The sequence below is a fragment of the Poecilia reticulata genome, chromosome 17 (assembly GCF_904066995.2).
Source record: "Poecilia reticulata chromosome 17, P_reticulata-male-v2, whole genome shotgun sequence".
Classification (NCBI taxonomy): Eukaryota; Metazoa; Chordata; class Actinopteri; order Cyprinodontiformes; family Poeciliidae; genus Poecilia; species Poecilia reticulata.
The window spans coordinates 2,268,198-2,284,134 of NC_088846.1; the positions used below are offsets into that span (position 1 = coordinate 2,268,198).

General features: G+C 36.4%; 1 protein-coding gene across 10 annotated transcripts in view; it reads left to right on the forward strand.

Annotated features, from left to right (window-relative positions):
- The window catches only part of agla (amylo-alpha-1, 6-glucosidase, 4-alpha-glucanotransferase a), a 159,911-nt gene that overhangs the window by 27,394 nt on the left and 116,580 nt on the right, over positions 1 to 15,937 (forward strand). For all 10 annotated transcript variants that reach the window (XR_535914.2, XR_014084137.1, XR_014084136.1 and 7 more), the window contains 2 exons: positions 2,026 to 2,236; positions 7,948 to 8,117. Coding sequence is in view for 7 of the 10 variants with exons in the window: in XM_081597816.1 (XP_081453942.1) it covers positions 2,026 to 2,236; positions 7,948 to 8,117 (381 nt within the window). In the remaining 3 variants the exon portion in view is untranslated. The remainder of the gene's footprint in view (positions 1 to 2,025; positions 2,237 to 7,947; positions 8,118 to 15,937) is intronic.

Genomic DNA, 15,937 nt, shown 5'->3' on the forward strand with positions numbered 1-15,937 from the left:
CAATACAATTATTTCTTAACACAAGTATCTTAATAACTAAAGCTGAACAAAATTATTCTGATCAAATATTTGTTTGGCAGAAGTTCAGACAGACTGCCACTGTTATTCAGATTGCATAATTTAATGTATACTTTTAGGCACATAAGTGTATCTTTTCACGTAATGAGCATTCTAAATTATTTCCAACCAGATACTCTGGCTTATTGATGTTTGCAAGAAGTTTATTAATAAATAAATAGATTTAACACCAGTTTTTAGTTGTCTAAAACGTAACTTATTAACTCAGCTGGTGAATGTTGATTCCTGCTCCCCCTTCCGCACTTATCTAGCTGTCCCATCCCACTTCACCTGGAGAAAATAGTAACACAAAAATGACTTACCTAATATTACATATTAATATTAATATGAAATATTCATATTTCATATTCATATACATATGAATATGAAATATTCATATTCATGAAGATGAATATTTCATCTTCATATTTCCTTTGAGTAATTGGATAAAAAATAAGATAAAATGAAACATTGGTAAATCTAACATAAAAGCAGTAGTACCATTGCATATCAACATGAATCCAATTTATCACATTTGAGATTCCCTAACAACTTTTCTGTAGTTTAGAAAATTAACCTGTAACAATAGCTCACAAATACGCTTATATAAAAAATGTCTGTACTCCAGCTTTTCATTTATGTATTCATCTTCATTCTATTTAATAAATGAACTCTCACCTTGCCCAGACATTTATAGCTTTTGTATTCATGTTAGCGATGGGATTTGACACCTTTGTTCATCATACACAGAAACATCTACCAGGTACGTAACGTCACGATGTGCTCTGCCACCAATTTGTTGAGACCGGAATGATATGAAATAAATTTTCAAATTCGTCCTTAAAGCTACACTTATGTTAATCAAAAATGCGCACCTGCCCCACCGTGTTCTTTCTCTCACCTGTATAAATACACCTGCAGTGATCTTCCTCGCCGTTCGCTCTGAACCAGCCACCAAGCAGCTGCTTTGCGAGGAGAAAAGCCCCGGACATTATCATGAATCAATAAAATCCTCACAGGCCGAACTTGAGAAAACTGGACATTATGCTGCTAAACACTTAGCTTTCATCAACAACCCAGGCAGAAGTGAGAGTATTGTGCACTGCAAGTACTAACCCAGCCAGAACACAGTGCACTAAATAATAAAATATAACTTAACGAAGCTTCGAGGCAGATGCATTTTCCTCGAGGAATTTTAATAATCGAGGCACTCGAATCACTCGAGGAATCGTTTCAGCCCTAGTTCTGTGTATATTAAATGTTTCATGCTTTCTGAACATTCAAATGACCCAAAATAGTTTAATTTCAAGTTTATAAGGTGGAAAAAGGCCACTTTCCTGAGGCAGTATGGCGTACCCTAGTTGTACCCTGAATCCATGGAATATATTCAGGTATGTCTTTATTCAGTGAAAAAAGTTGCGCTGCATGCTGGCAGCACATCTTCAACAGGCACCAGAAAAGTGTGTCTCTTGACATTTACAGCTATTTGAACCTGGTAGGCATTTGTGAGCTGGCTGTAAATCTCAACTATATATAGACTAGACTGTGAAGGGTCAAAATGGCTGCAGACACCCACTGTGTGTGCCTGTTTCAGAGCTGTGAGATTCTCCTGTACCAGGAGTGAGATTAAACAGGCTTCTATTTTAGGGAGGGGATGCAGTATCTGTGTATTGTGTTTTTTTGTTTTATTATTATTATTATTATTATTATTATTTTCACTTGTAGTTCTCATGCAAGGAGTTAAGCAAAATTTGACAGAAAAAGTTGTGTGTTCTAAGTATGTGCTATGTATGATAGTGGAATTTTTTACGCAGATTTAGATAATACATTTTGTCCAAACTGCATGACATGGGGAAAAAAAAAGATAAAGACTAAGAAAAGATCTACAAAAGTTCTGTGCTGGTTCTTTCTTAGGTTTAGCGTCCCACAATGCTGCTTAATAAAAGGAAAGCTGTTGTGTCTCTTCAGGTTTTGAGCTCCAGTTCCGCCTGGGTCCAAGCCTTCAAGGAAGGAGAGTTATAGTTCACACCAACTACCCACTTGATGGACAGAAGTTCATTCGAAACAACTTCCGTGTTTTAGCCTGGAACTACCCAACAGGAAGGGAGGATGACTCTGATAAGTACTGCTCCCTAGAGCTCAAGATTGCTGGATCCTACCAGTACTACTTTGGATATGCGTAAGAGTGACTCATACTGCAATTGTTAAAATCTATAATTGGAAAATTTGTGGTACAATTAACATTACTTTGGTACATGAACTTTATTTACTTGTAGGGTGAGAAAAAATTGAGGGGGTGGGGGGAAATGACTAAATCAATTTTGAGATCTAGCAAAACTTGCACACTTTCTGTATGGTCAATGCATCTCCATTGACCATATAATTGCATAGCTATTTCAAAATAAAATTTATTGAATGAAAACTCTTGTTTTTTGATTAAAACATTTTGGGGCCAGGACAAGGTTTGTTTTGGCCATATCAAAATTGGTCCATTTCACAAAACTGCAGTGGAAACACCTTTTTTTTTGCATCATATGAATCACATGATCAACAACCAGATGTGGAATATTAAAGTTTTGAGCACATTTGTAATGGAAACACAGCTAATGTCTCATGGAGTCTCTTGGCTAAAGTACAACACATGCTGTGCTATTTCAAGTCTTAGAGGACTTAAGTACCATATAGTCTGAGCTCTACGGTGCCTGTAAAAAGTATTCACCCCCTTTTATTGCTTTTAGAAATTAATCATGATCAGCAACATTTTTATTATTTTGACAAAAATTATTTTACTGTTAAAGTGAAAACTGATTTCTACAAAATAATGACATTTAAGTAAAAAATATTTAACATCAGTGATCGTATAAATATTTACCCCTTTCAACTCAGTATTTAGTGAATGTTTTTTTGGCTGCCGTCCCAGCAGGGGAGTCAGAGTGGATCCCTCTGAGTCAGTTGCTCATTTGCAGCTGGAGTTTTTCTCCATTCTTCCTGTTAAAATGTTCCAGCTCTGTCAGGTTGGGGGAGATCAGCTGTGAACAGCCCCATTCAAGTCCTTCCACAAATTCTCTATGGGATTAAAAAGTCTGGGCTTGACTGGGCCACTCCAGAACCTTCACCTTGTTGTCTTTGTGTAGCTCTAGATGGATGCTTTGGGTCGTTGCCTTGCTGGAAAATAAATGTTCTCTGAATACATAGTTCCAGTGCCATTGTTCTGCCCACATGGCCAGGCTTATGAATTATCATAAAACATTTAAATAAAAATAGGAGACATAAGCCATACAAAAAATATTGTAATCTTTAGTCCAGCCTTGAACCTAATTTTTTTTCAACAGTGACTTTCTTAACCAGTCACCCTTAAAGCTGTGACTGGTTAAGAACCCAGGCAGCAGAATCCATGCGGAGTCTCTCCATCTCAGCTGCTGAAACTTCAGTGTAGTCAGATGTGTCCTGGGCCCTCATGTTTGTACACACAAGATGGCATATTTAAAAATGAATGTGGTATGAAAAGTTCTAAGAAGACTGAATTCTGCAAGGCAGTGACTCCACGCAATCTGGAAACATTTCAAACTACTGTAATGAAATGACATCAGACAGTGCTTTATATAAAATCTTTCATTTTCATTCATGCACACAAGTACAATATAAACTAATAGAATTATGACAATATAATATTATTATTATTATTAAAACTACTTTTGCTACTGTAAGCAGGGACTGTTGGCCATGGATATTTGGACATGTGGTGGCACCCTTCCAGGTATTTATACTAGCTTATGTATTTATGGGTCAATGTCAATTTTATTTATAAAGCACTTTAAAAACAGATATTAACTGCACCAAAGTGCTGTACAGTATTCATAAAACACAGATGAAACGCATAAGAATAAAACACAAAGTAAAACAAACAGGGCAAGTAAATTACAATGTCAGAAAAGCTAAAGAATAAAAATTAGTTTTTAGAAGTGATTTAAAATGTTCCAGACTTTGAGCAGATCTAATGTTAAAAGGTACGTTGTTCCACAGATTAGGAGTAGTGACAGCGAATGCACGATGATCTCTGCTTTTCAGTCTGGTTCTAGGAATATGTAAGAAAAATGTATTTCCCCAAAATGTTCTAGAGACGGAATGGCTATGAAAAAGGTCTTGAAGGTAAAGTGGAGCTACGCCATGTAAAGTTTTAAAAACCAATAAAAGAATTTTAACATCAATCCAATAAGAAACTGGCAGCCAGTGCAGAGAAGCTAATACTGGTGTTATGTGCTCTCGTTTCTCGTTGTTATTTTTGACAGTTGTCAAAAATAACACCAAGATTCCTAACAGAAGACTGATAAAAAGGAGCAAGGGAACAAATAATTTTGTTACTAATAAGGCTATTTTGTCCAAACAGAATAATTTCGGTTTTATTTTGATTTAAGTGAAGAAAGTTTTGGTTCATCCACTGGCTAACTTCTGTTAAGCAATCTGTTAAAAGCTGTAGGGAATCATCCTGAAGTAGGTTAATGAGGGGCATATCTGCTCATCAGCAAAGCAGTGAAAAGAGATATTACATTTCTTAAAGATATGAGCAAGAGGCAGCAAATACAAAATAAATAAAATAGGGCCTGAAATTGAACCTTAAGGTACTCCATAATTTAGGGGTGCTGCCCCTGAGGAACAGTGATCAAGATGAACAGAAAAACTTCTGTCTTTCAAATACGATGAGAACCAATCTTGGGCTGCCTTCACACTGCAGCCTGAAGCGACCCAATTCCGATTTTTTTTTTTGACGTAATGCGACCTGTATTTGATCCTTTAATGACAGTCTGAACAACACAGGTTGGATTCTTTTAGAATGCGACCCATATCTGATACGTATCCTATTCAAATGCGTCTTGACGTCCATTTGAATAGGATACGTCATCCGAACTGAACGTCGCTGATACTGGACAAATGTCACTATTCTGCGTCCTGATATGCGCAAGCGGGAAGAATAACAACAACAACCTATAATGAGGATTAAGTTGTTAATGTGCTGGCTGACAACAACTTCAAATATGTAAACTATGCTCCACCGTTTGCATCCATGTTCACTTCTGCAAAAACTGTGGACTTCTTTTTATGGCGGCTGGCAGAACACTGAAACTGCATTCACACTGCAGCCTGAAGTGACACAATTCCGATTTTTTGTCAGATCTGATTTTTTTTGCTGGGGCCGTTCCCACTGCCAAACATATGCGACCTGTATGCGTTCTGCAGTATGAACAGGCAAACAACTTGAAAGTGTCCTGCATGTGCAGTAGAGGGTGAAATAGCGTCAGCGTTTTCAGTGTTCTGCCAACTGCCATAAAAAGAATAAGTCCTCAGTGTTTGCCGAAGTAAACATGGTTGCTAATGGTGGAGCATAGCTTACATATTTGAAGTTGTTGTCCACTTCCCGCTTGCACATATCAGGATGCAGAATAGTGAGATTTGTTGAGAATCAGTGACGTTCAATTCGGATGAATGCGACCTGAACGTTAGGTTGCATTTGAATCTGATACATGTCGGATATGGGTCACATTAAAAAAAAATCTGACCTGTGCTGTTCAGACTGTCATGAAAAGATTGGATACAGGTTGCATTACATAAAAAAACATTGGAATTGAGACACTGACGCTATTGCGCCCACGGCGCATGTGGGACACTTTCAGGTCGTTTGCCTGTTCAGACTGCAGAAAACATACAGGTCCCATATGTGTGGGACCTGTATGTCCCACACATACAGGTCCCACACATATGGGACCTGTATGTTTTCTGCATACAGGTCCCATATCTGACAAAAAATCAGATTTTTTGTCTAATTTGACAAAAAATCGGAATTGGGTCACTTCAGGATGCAGTGTGAATGCAGCCTAAAACTGTACCCTTAAGCACTTTGAATTGCCTTGTTGCTGAAAATGTGCTATATAAAAAAATTACCTTAAGACCAACGCAGTGCTTCAATCGAAGTAAAAGGATGTTGTGGTCAATGGTATCGAATGCTGAACTTAAATCTAATAACAAAAACTCAATGTCCCTCATCATTAAATGCGCTAAGAAAGGCGGTTTCTGTACTGTGTCCACATTTAAAACCAGTTTGGAATTTCTCAGATATATCATGATCTGTTAGAAAAGACTGGAGCTGAGTAAAAACAATCTTCTCTAAAACTTTTGATAAAAAAACGGTAGTTTAGAAATAGGTCTAAAATTTGCAAGAATACCATGGTCTAAGTTCGTTTTTTTTAATAATGGGTGTACCATGGCATGTTTGAAAGCAGCAGGGACATGTCCAGTCAAAATAGAGATATTTATCAAGGTGAGGACCTATGGCCCAATGACAAGAAAAATATCTTTAAATATAAACGAGCAGGGAGACAGTCTAATGGACAATTTGTCGGCCGCAGGTGTTTAACTACAAGACAAATGGGACAAAGAAACTGCCTCAAACTGTTCAAAGCTGGCACCACCTATAGATGTTTCCTGGGGATCCAACACAGGCAAAATAGTAAACCCCCTAAGACGGTGGTTCCCAAAGTCGGTCCGGTCCTCGAGGGCCGGCATCCGGCATGTTTCAGTTCTCTTCCTGGTTTAACTCACCTGGATCAAATGATGGCTCGTTAGATGACCTAAGAAGTATATTGACATGCCTAAGGTTACTACCACCTGAGAGAGAACTAAAACATGCAGGATACCGGCCCTTGAGGACTGACTTTGGGCACCAGTGATCTAGGCAGATATACACAACCACATTCATTCAATTTCTTGATGATGGAGCTGAACTCCAGGGGATGTTTAGGGCCTTGTTGTATCCATCCTCTGACTGATACTTTTCAAAAACTTTTTCGCTGATTTGCTTGGAGTATTCTCTAGTGTCTATGCCATAATGGTAAACAGGAATAACAAATGAATGGAGCCTCCAGACACATTTATCTTTATACTACAATCACTTGAGACACTCAGCTGGTCTCCATTCCACTCATTGTGAGATGACTGGCACCAATTGACTGGACTTTTGTTTAATTAGATCAATCCCTTTGAAGGGATAAATATTTCAACTTATTTGACAACATCTTTTATTTGTCATAATTTTGTAGAAATTTGTTACACTTTGACATTACATTTTTTTTGTGATGTTCTTCTCGACCATCATTGATTTTAATTTAAGGAAAAAAAGTGTTTGTTTGGAATCCAATAGACTATGAAAGAATTGATCATTATTTTGCCTCATTTTATCTTTTTCTGATTTGCTTTTCACCTTGTGCAGTCAACATTATAGAGTGCTCAAAGCTAATAAAGGCTCTCTCTTGACCAGGCAAGTTTTAGAAAATGCAACGTGTCTGCTTTGGTTGACCTGGATTTATAAGAAAAACAACCCTTCAGGTTTTAGTTCTTGATAAATCTACTACAATTCAAATTCATCAATGTCAAGAAATACTAATGGGAGCATTTTACTCCCAGATACTGAATCTGGTGCAGATTCAGTATCTGGATGATTGAAGTTGAGCCTGACCTGGCAGGAAGAGTGCAGAGTTGGATTTCCTGACACATTTAGGGTAACATTTGAAACTAGGTTAAATGGTTGACCTCAAACCATGTCTTCAATGGCTGATCTGTTTTTCAGATTAGCTAAAAAAATATGTTTAGCTAATATGAACATGCATTTACTGTTTATAGCTTCAACAAAAAACTTTTAATTATTTTCATTTCAGCCTTTGGGAGGTTGCAGTGGTTTTATAGGCGTAAACATGATTTCTAGCTTAGAATTCTTGCATGTGAAATTGTCTCAGGATCTCTGACAGAATGGAGACCTTGGCTCTAAGATAAGACATGGAAGTTACATGTTTTGAATGGCATATGTCAATGTTTGTGCTGAATGTAATGCTGTTCTCACAGAGATGTGGAGAGGTTAGGAGGAGGCTACGTCGTCGTTGATCCTATTCTTCGTGTTGGAGCAGACAACCATGTCCTCCTGCTGGACTGTGTCACCATCCAGACATACTTGTCCAAATGTCTGGGACGCCTTGATGACTGGCCAGACAGACTGCGAGTAGCCAAGGAGTCAGGTGGGTGTGGTCTTCAGACCCAAATGCAAACATGTAAACATTCCACAGAGGTTTTGCAGCTTATTTGTTTTTTTGCCTCGACATATTTAAAATACAAAGGATAACGTAGCAATTTTTGTAGGCATGAAAGCGATTTCAAAATTATTTTGGGGTCAAAAATCCACTCTGTTTCTCACTCTAAAAAAACGGCAGTTGATGTCAGTTACACTCTGCGTTTCGGCAGTTGGAAATTTTGCTCGTTTTTCGTTTTTTACGTCGCCGTCATAACTACGATCCCCAATAAAAATAATAGCTCACTTCCCGGGATTGAGCCGAACGTTTTGATACCACTTTTGTGGGTGGGCACGCAGCGGTACGAGCCGCATTAACGGTAGCGGAAGAATAATAAATTATTTTTATAATAATAATAGAGACATTCTATTGGGTGTAGAACAATAGGTGCCTGCCATGCAATGCATGGAGGCAGTGACACTGCTCTCCTTATGCATTGGAGGGGCATGCCATAGTTAGGGGCATGCTATAGCATGCCCCTAACTAGAAAATTCCTGCAGAAATTTTAAAGGGGCATGCCAAAGTGTGCCCGTCGACTTTGAGCCAGCGTTATGATGCTAAAAATTAGCATTAATGCTAAAGAAAGCTGCAATGTAGTCAATAACCTGTGGAGAGGCAGAAGCATGTTGACTAAGCTGTACTTGTACCATTCATTATGTTAAAATTAATGCACAAGCTAAAATTAGCCAATATGCTAATGTTAGCCTAAATGCTGGCAGTAGCATGTGGAATCAACAGGACCATGTTGTTTTCATTTTACCTGCTCCATTCAGTCTACCAAACATGTCTAATCAATGAGAAAATTAGCTAATAGCTAACTTTAGGTAAAAGTGCTAGTGCACTAGTGAAAGACAGTGAAATGCTAACTTTTGTACTAATGCTAATGAACTGCCTTGCTGTGCAAGTCAGCAAGTCAGTCACTGCTCTCCTTATGCATTGCTATGGCATGCCCCTAATAATTGAGAGATATTCTATTGGGTGTAGAACAATAGGTGCCTGCCATGCAATGCATGGAGGCAGTGACTGACTTGTTGACTTGCTTCGCAAGTCAGTCACTGCTCTCCTTATGCATTGCTATGGCATGCCCCTAATAATAAAGAGATATTCTATTAGGTGTAGAACAATAGGTGCCTGCCATGCAATGCATGGAGGCAGTGACTGACTTGCTTTGCAAGTCTGCTCTCCTTATGCATTGCTATGGCATGCCCCTAACTAGAAAAATAGCTAGTGAAAGATTAAGATTAGTGAAAGATAGTAGAAGTAGTAGAACTTTGTAAAACGTACGGAAGACAGAATAATAATAATAATAATAATAATAACTAGAAAAATAGCTGTTCCTAGCGAAACAGCCGTGAGAATGCATATTTGCAGAATGACTGTTGCAGAAATGCCAGAAAATGTAGAGAAAAGCTTAAGTTGAAGAAAGCAGAAGAAATAGAAATAGTTGAATCAGTTAAATAGTGAAACAAATCAAAAAGAGGAAATTTATAGGAGAAATTAGTACACAACCAGAAATATTTGAAGAAGGGAAACATAGCAAAACAAAGCATAAAGGAGCAATAGAGGCATATTGGCAGGATGGAGACATGCAAGAAAGATGAGAACCAAGATTAAGATGTAGAAAAAAACATAAAGATAAAGTCATACATTGTAGAAAACCTTTAAGTAATTAAATTTAGCAAAGGTATAGCAGAATTCAGCAGAAGAAGCAGGAGTTTGTGGGCAACCTGAATTATTTGAAAAAACCCAAAAGTGAAACAGACCTGAAGAAAACGCATAATTATCACAGGAAGCAGGTGACAGGCGTGCAGTCTGTTATCATTGAAAAATAAGAATGAAATCATTTATAGAGATATTTTCACCAAGTATCTATCATTTAATTTAATCAAATCTGGTGTTTTTTTTTCATTGAAAATTGCTTAATTTTTCCATTTTCCAATTCAAATGTTTGGAAGCAAAGCCGGTGATGCAGCAGTAAGCTGAGCATCACCTGGGATTGCGCAACTTCTGGCTAACTGCACCAGTTGCTATTCTATGAGAGCATGCTCCGTCTGTCTGTACGGAGCCAATAAAATGGTTACAAACATTTAATGTATGAACTGATTTTCCATAATTTATTCTATGTATTTAATGTACTGTTTTTATTGTCACCAACTGTGTGTGTCACGTGTTTCGTGTGCTGAGGAGCGATCGAAAATGGCATGTTATTCGAGACAGCAAACGCCATACAGATTCGAGGTGAGGCAGGCAGTTCTCGTGCCTCATCGCTGGGGGCTCTTATGAACCCAGATATTGTAACTCCACAAACGAAGAAGGGAGAACGTAACGGCAGAGAACGCCAAGCAGAACATCAGAGACATTCAAGAGCACTCGGATATTTCCACTTCGATTACGACTGTGGATTTTACATACTTGTTAAATCAATACAAGAAAGATTTGGCACCAGTTTGGGACACTATATATATATATATATCGGTGACGTGCGGTGAGGTTCATTGCTGGTGAGGCACTGACTTATGACTTAGACACCATGCATGTTATTGGACCTATGGAAATTTCGCGCATGCATACCACGCTGGGGGGCAAAAAGACAAATCTTTTACATGTCAGCCGTGTTAACTCAGTGAAACTTAAAAATGTAGGTATTAATTTCGTGCTATGATCCACAGCAAAGTGATCTGTATTCGCCAAGCTACGCAGACTCGTTGCCATAGCAATTGACAACAATGACACTTCATGTTTTAGGATTTAACACCAAAAAACATTCAAGAATTTTGCACACAGAACAGATCATTCAGTCTGTTGTTGTAATACGTTTTAAGCTTAATGTTTTATTAATAAATAATTGCTGTGGTAGATACCGCTTCTACTTTACTGAATTATTTAAACATAAACTGTAGCCCACAGTAGCCCACAAAAAGCACATTTAATTAAGAAAACTAAACAAAAACATCTTATTGCTGTCTTACCTTTACTTATCAATGAAATCCATGGACCGCTAATTCTGTACAAAAATATCTGTTCATTCAAAGCCAAGTCATGTCTTTTGTACTCTGTTTGAGAATCATCAAACTGTCTTGAAGTAAAAGCTTCAGCTCCGGTGTTGGTCTTCCTTTAGTTATCATCTCCTGCTTCAATTGAAAATCCACTTTAGAAAATTGTTTAAGTGTAGAAATGTAGTCTTTCATGTTGACGTTGGAAGAGAGAAGAAAACAAATATATCGCTGTACTTTACTTATTTACTGTGTGGCTAGCTCCATGGCTAGCTCACTGTGTCTTACTCTGCAGTTGTGCTGTCACAATATCTGGGATCATGAGCACCCCCTGCCATGAGGCAAGAGAACTGCCTGCCTCACCTCGAGTCTGTTCTCTGCCGTTTCTTATCGCTCCTCCTCACACAAAACACGATACACACACAGTTAGTGACAAAAAACACTGTACATTTTATACATAAGCTAAATTATGGAAAATAAGACCATATATTAAATGTTTTTAGCCATTTTATTGCTGGCGTACAGACAGGACTATCAGGCTCCCATAGAATGGCAGCCAATGCAGTTAGCGAGAGGTTGCACAATCGCAGGTGAGGCTGAGCTTGCTGCTGCCTCACCGGCTAAGCTCCTGAGGTTTTGAATGGGAAAATGCAACAATACAGCTATTTTTAAGAAAAACGAATCAGAATTGGTTAAGCTAAGTGAAAAATAGATTATAGTACAAACCACAGGGTGAAAATAGCAATATAAATGAATTTATTATTATATATTATTTTTCCATAAGAGGTGAGGCTCTGCCTTACCTGCCTCCCCTGACCGCACGTCACTGATATATATATGTGTGTGTGTGTGTGTGTGTATATATATATAATGTATTAGTAAAACTTAGTGAAGGTATACCAGAATTCAGCTGAAGCAGCAGAGGTTTGTGTACAACCTGAATTATTTGAAAAAGTAAAAAAGTGAAGCAGAGTTTAAGAGAGCAAAGGGAAATTAGTGCAAACCCAGAAATAGTTGAAACAATTGAATAGTGAATATACCATATTAATAGTATAATAGGAAATTATATAGTATAAATTATATAACATATTATATAAATTATATAAATTATAGCAGAATTCAGCAGAAGAATCAGGAGTTTGTGTGCAACTTGAATTATTTGAAAAAGTCAAAAAGTGAAAGAGTTTAAGAAAGAACATAATTGAAATAAAAGGAAATTAGTGCAAACCCAGAAATAGTTGAAACAATTGAATAGTGAAACAGCAATAAGCTTAAATTAGTGGAAGCAGAAAAACCAGAAATATTTGAAGGAGCTAAACAAAAATCATAAAGGATAAGAAGAAGCAGAACATTTTAATATATGAATTGCTAAAATTGATTAACGATTGTAGAAGATCTTAAAAGATAGGAAAACCTGTGGAAGTAGAAGAGATACAGAAAAGTAGACCAGCATAATGCATAGAAACAGATAAAAAGAGAGCACTATAGCAAAATACATTGATAGAATAGGAGAAAGTGTGACATGGTTGTATTCCAGAGGAGTTTGACAGAAAACAGTAAGACCTGTAGCAATGATGGTAATAATTCCATAAAGTAGACACACGTGGCTACATTTTAATGCATAAATTATTTTTCTACAGTGAAATATGTATGAACAGCATAATTTTGTTTGTAAAAATGCAGAAAAAGTTAAAAAAACGGCAGTTACTATAGTAGCCACTCTAGTAACTCATGGGAGTTAGTCAATTCCATATGTATTTCAATGGGGCAAAAGATTTGCACAAAAGGGCAATTATTTCAAAAAGTGCAATAGTGAAGTTTACCAAAAGTCATAGCAGGAATCTTCAGAAGAAGCTGAACATTTTGATATATAAATTAGTACAATTAGTAAAAGATAGTAGAAGTAGTTAAGCACAGTAAAACGTACGGAAGTCAGAATAATAATAAAGAAAAACAGAAACACAAGTAGTGAGAATGCATGGAATGCATTCTTACTGACTGGAAAATTAGCTGTTCCTAGCGAAACAGCCGTGAGAATGCATATTTGCAGAATGTCTGCTGCAGAGATGCAAGAAAAAGTAGAAAAAAGCTCAAGAAGTCGAAGAAAGTAAAAAAAATAGAAATAGTTTAAACAGTTTGAACAGTGAAACAAATCAACAAGCATAAATTTAGCAGAAGCGGAAATCAGTACAAAACCAGAAATAGTTGAAACGGTATGAACAGTGAAACATAGCAACATAGGAAAAAGAATAAAATAAGAGAAGCAAAAATTATTACAAAGGCATAAATATTTGAAGAAGTGAAATGGCAAAACAAAAAGGCATAAATGATCAGTAGAGGCAGAAAAGCAAAAGAAAAAAAGGTAGAGGCAGAACAGTTTGATATGATTTACTGAAATTGTTTAAAGATTGCAGAATACCTTAAAAGATAGTAAAACCAGTAGAAGTAGAAGGCATAGAGAAGAGTAGACAAGCTAAAAGATGGTAAAACCAGCAAATCGATAGATAAGATTACTGAATTATTCCACAGTCTGTTGTCATGGAAAAATACTAAAATCATTTATAAAGATATTTTCAAACTGTGGTTTGTACTATAAAGTACCCCACCACAGATATAATATAAGAGTAGACGCCTCATGGACCGCTCTCACCTATTGTAGCTGGCGAGATTTAGAGCAGCCATCTTGGAAGGGTCGACACCTGGTCTCAGTGTAATCTGTTTTACAGGCGCAATCAAGTATCAGCGCATTTAATCAATAATAACTCGCTGAATAGTAATCCCATTCTCATGTATTTAAATTTTAGGCATACAGCCATTAAACCGGCATGTATATGGACAATATGGTTCAGCATATTTGAATAATCATGGTGGGATACAATATTTAAATGTATGACATGTTGTGCAAGATACAGCGAAATATGCATTTCATTCTCTCTCTCTCTCTCTCACACACACAGGCATGTACGCGCACACACACACAGATACGGGTGATTCTTTTTTGCGGCAACATTTCGGCCTCAGGATTTTTGAAAAAAAAAAGTATTAATGTTTTAAGTTTTACATATTTTGTTACAACACTGACATGTTTAACAATAAGAAATTAATAATGGGCAAGCTCAGGATTGGATAAATTAATAATTACATGTTTTTTTTCACCATTGTCTCTGAATGTGTTCCACCCTGTTATGAACATTTACATATAGACCACAAATAGTTAAATATTAAAATTTTGAAAAATAATGACTTTTTCTTAAAAAGAGTGTGTCCCTTTTACTATATAATATGTTTTATTCTTGAAATTCTAACACATCATGAAGTTACAAATCATTTATGACTGTATTGTAAAGAAAAAACTGTTTTTCTTCACTCATTATTACTGACAGCATTGAAAATATTGGTAATTTTAAAAACTTATACTAATATTTGCATTTATTGGTCTTCAACTCCCATCATGGCACATAATAATTCACAGTACTTAATGTTTCTGTAACAATATTTAATAAAAATATGTGTGGAATGGAACATAACATGGTGGATTGTCCCATAACAGGGTGGAAAATCAAAGTCTTTGATTCTAAAATCTGACGATTTTCATTATTAGTTGCAAGATTGCCTCTTTCAAGTCAAAGTATAGGTAGAGTATTTGTCCTGGCTCTATTTGGCAAAAACAGGTGATATCCCTGTAGTGGATTTTCCCATGACAGAAACTCATTGTTCCCCTCACAGGAGTGAATGGGGGTAAGTAGTGAAATGAAAACAGACAAATGGCAAAGACATCTTAAAATATCTCAGATTACTCTGCAACTCTATTCCATCATCTGAAATTTTTTTATTTGACTTAAAATTATTATTTTTCACCCTAATTTCTACTTTATTTGGTTCATGAACATAAGGTGGAACATAACAGGGTGGAACTTTCTAACTAATTTACCTGTAGCTCTTTATGTGGTCAACATTTAGCTAGCTAACCTTCAACAAAATAACAAACCTTTAATGTCTAAATCTAATATGTTTTTTAAATTCTACTGAATAAACATTTTTCACAATCTTTCCTAACAGGGTGGAACTTTAAGCTTTACATATACAGGTTTAACATATTTAAGATAAGAAAAAGTACAGAGATAGTGACAGTTGAAGCTTACTTTGTTTTCCATGGTTGAATTCACATCAAAACCAATTGATGTCACTTACATTAAATGGTTTTTATGGAATTTTAGACTTTTTGAAGGCAGAAATGAAACATCATGACAGGGTGGAAAGTTAGTAGTGGGACATGCATAATATGAAGAAAATATCAAATGAGAAAATAGTTTCAGTAGATTAAATTGCATATTAAAATAAGGGTTTAGTCCAGTCAATCAACTTATTGAAGAAAAACATAAATATATATATATATATATTTTATAGTTTAAATGTCATGAGGAAGTCACTGCACTGGGGACACATGAAATTGATCATGTCAGTCACCAAAAAGGTGTGTAAAGAACAAAATAATGTTTAAAAGGGATTTCACTTTTATTTGAATAATGGCAAACATCTAAATGTATAATTAAAATACTTTTTGTAAATATTTGGCACATTTTACAAAAAATAATTGTAAGCAAAACATGGGGACATGGAATGTTGCCATAAAAAAAATAATCACCCTTATATAGATATAGATATGTAGGATTAACAGCAAAGGGAGAAACCGTTAAAGTACAACTGAAAACCACGTCTCTCTCGCTCTCTGTATCAATGCAGCTACTGTATGGCTAGCTCCCTGTTATCAAACAG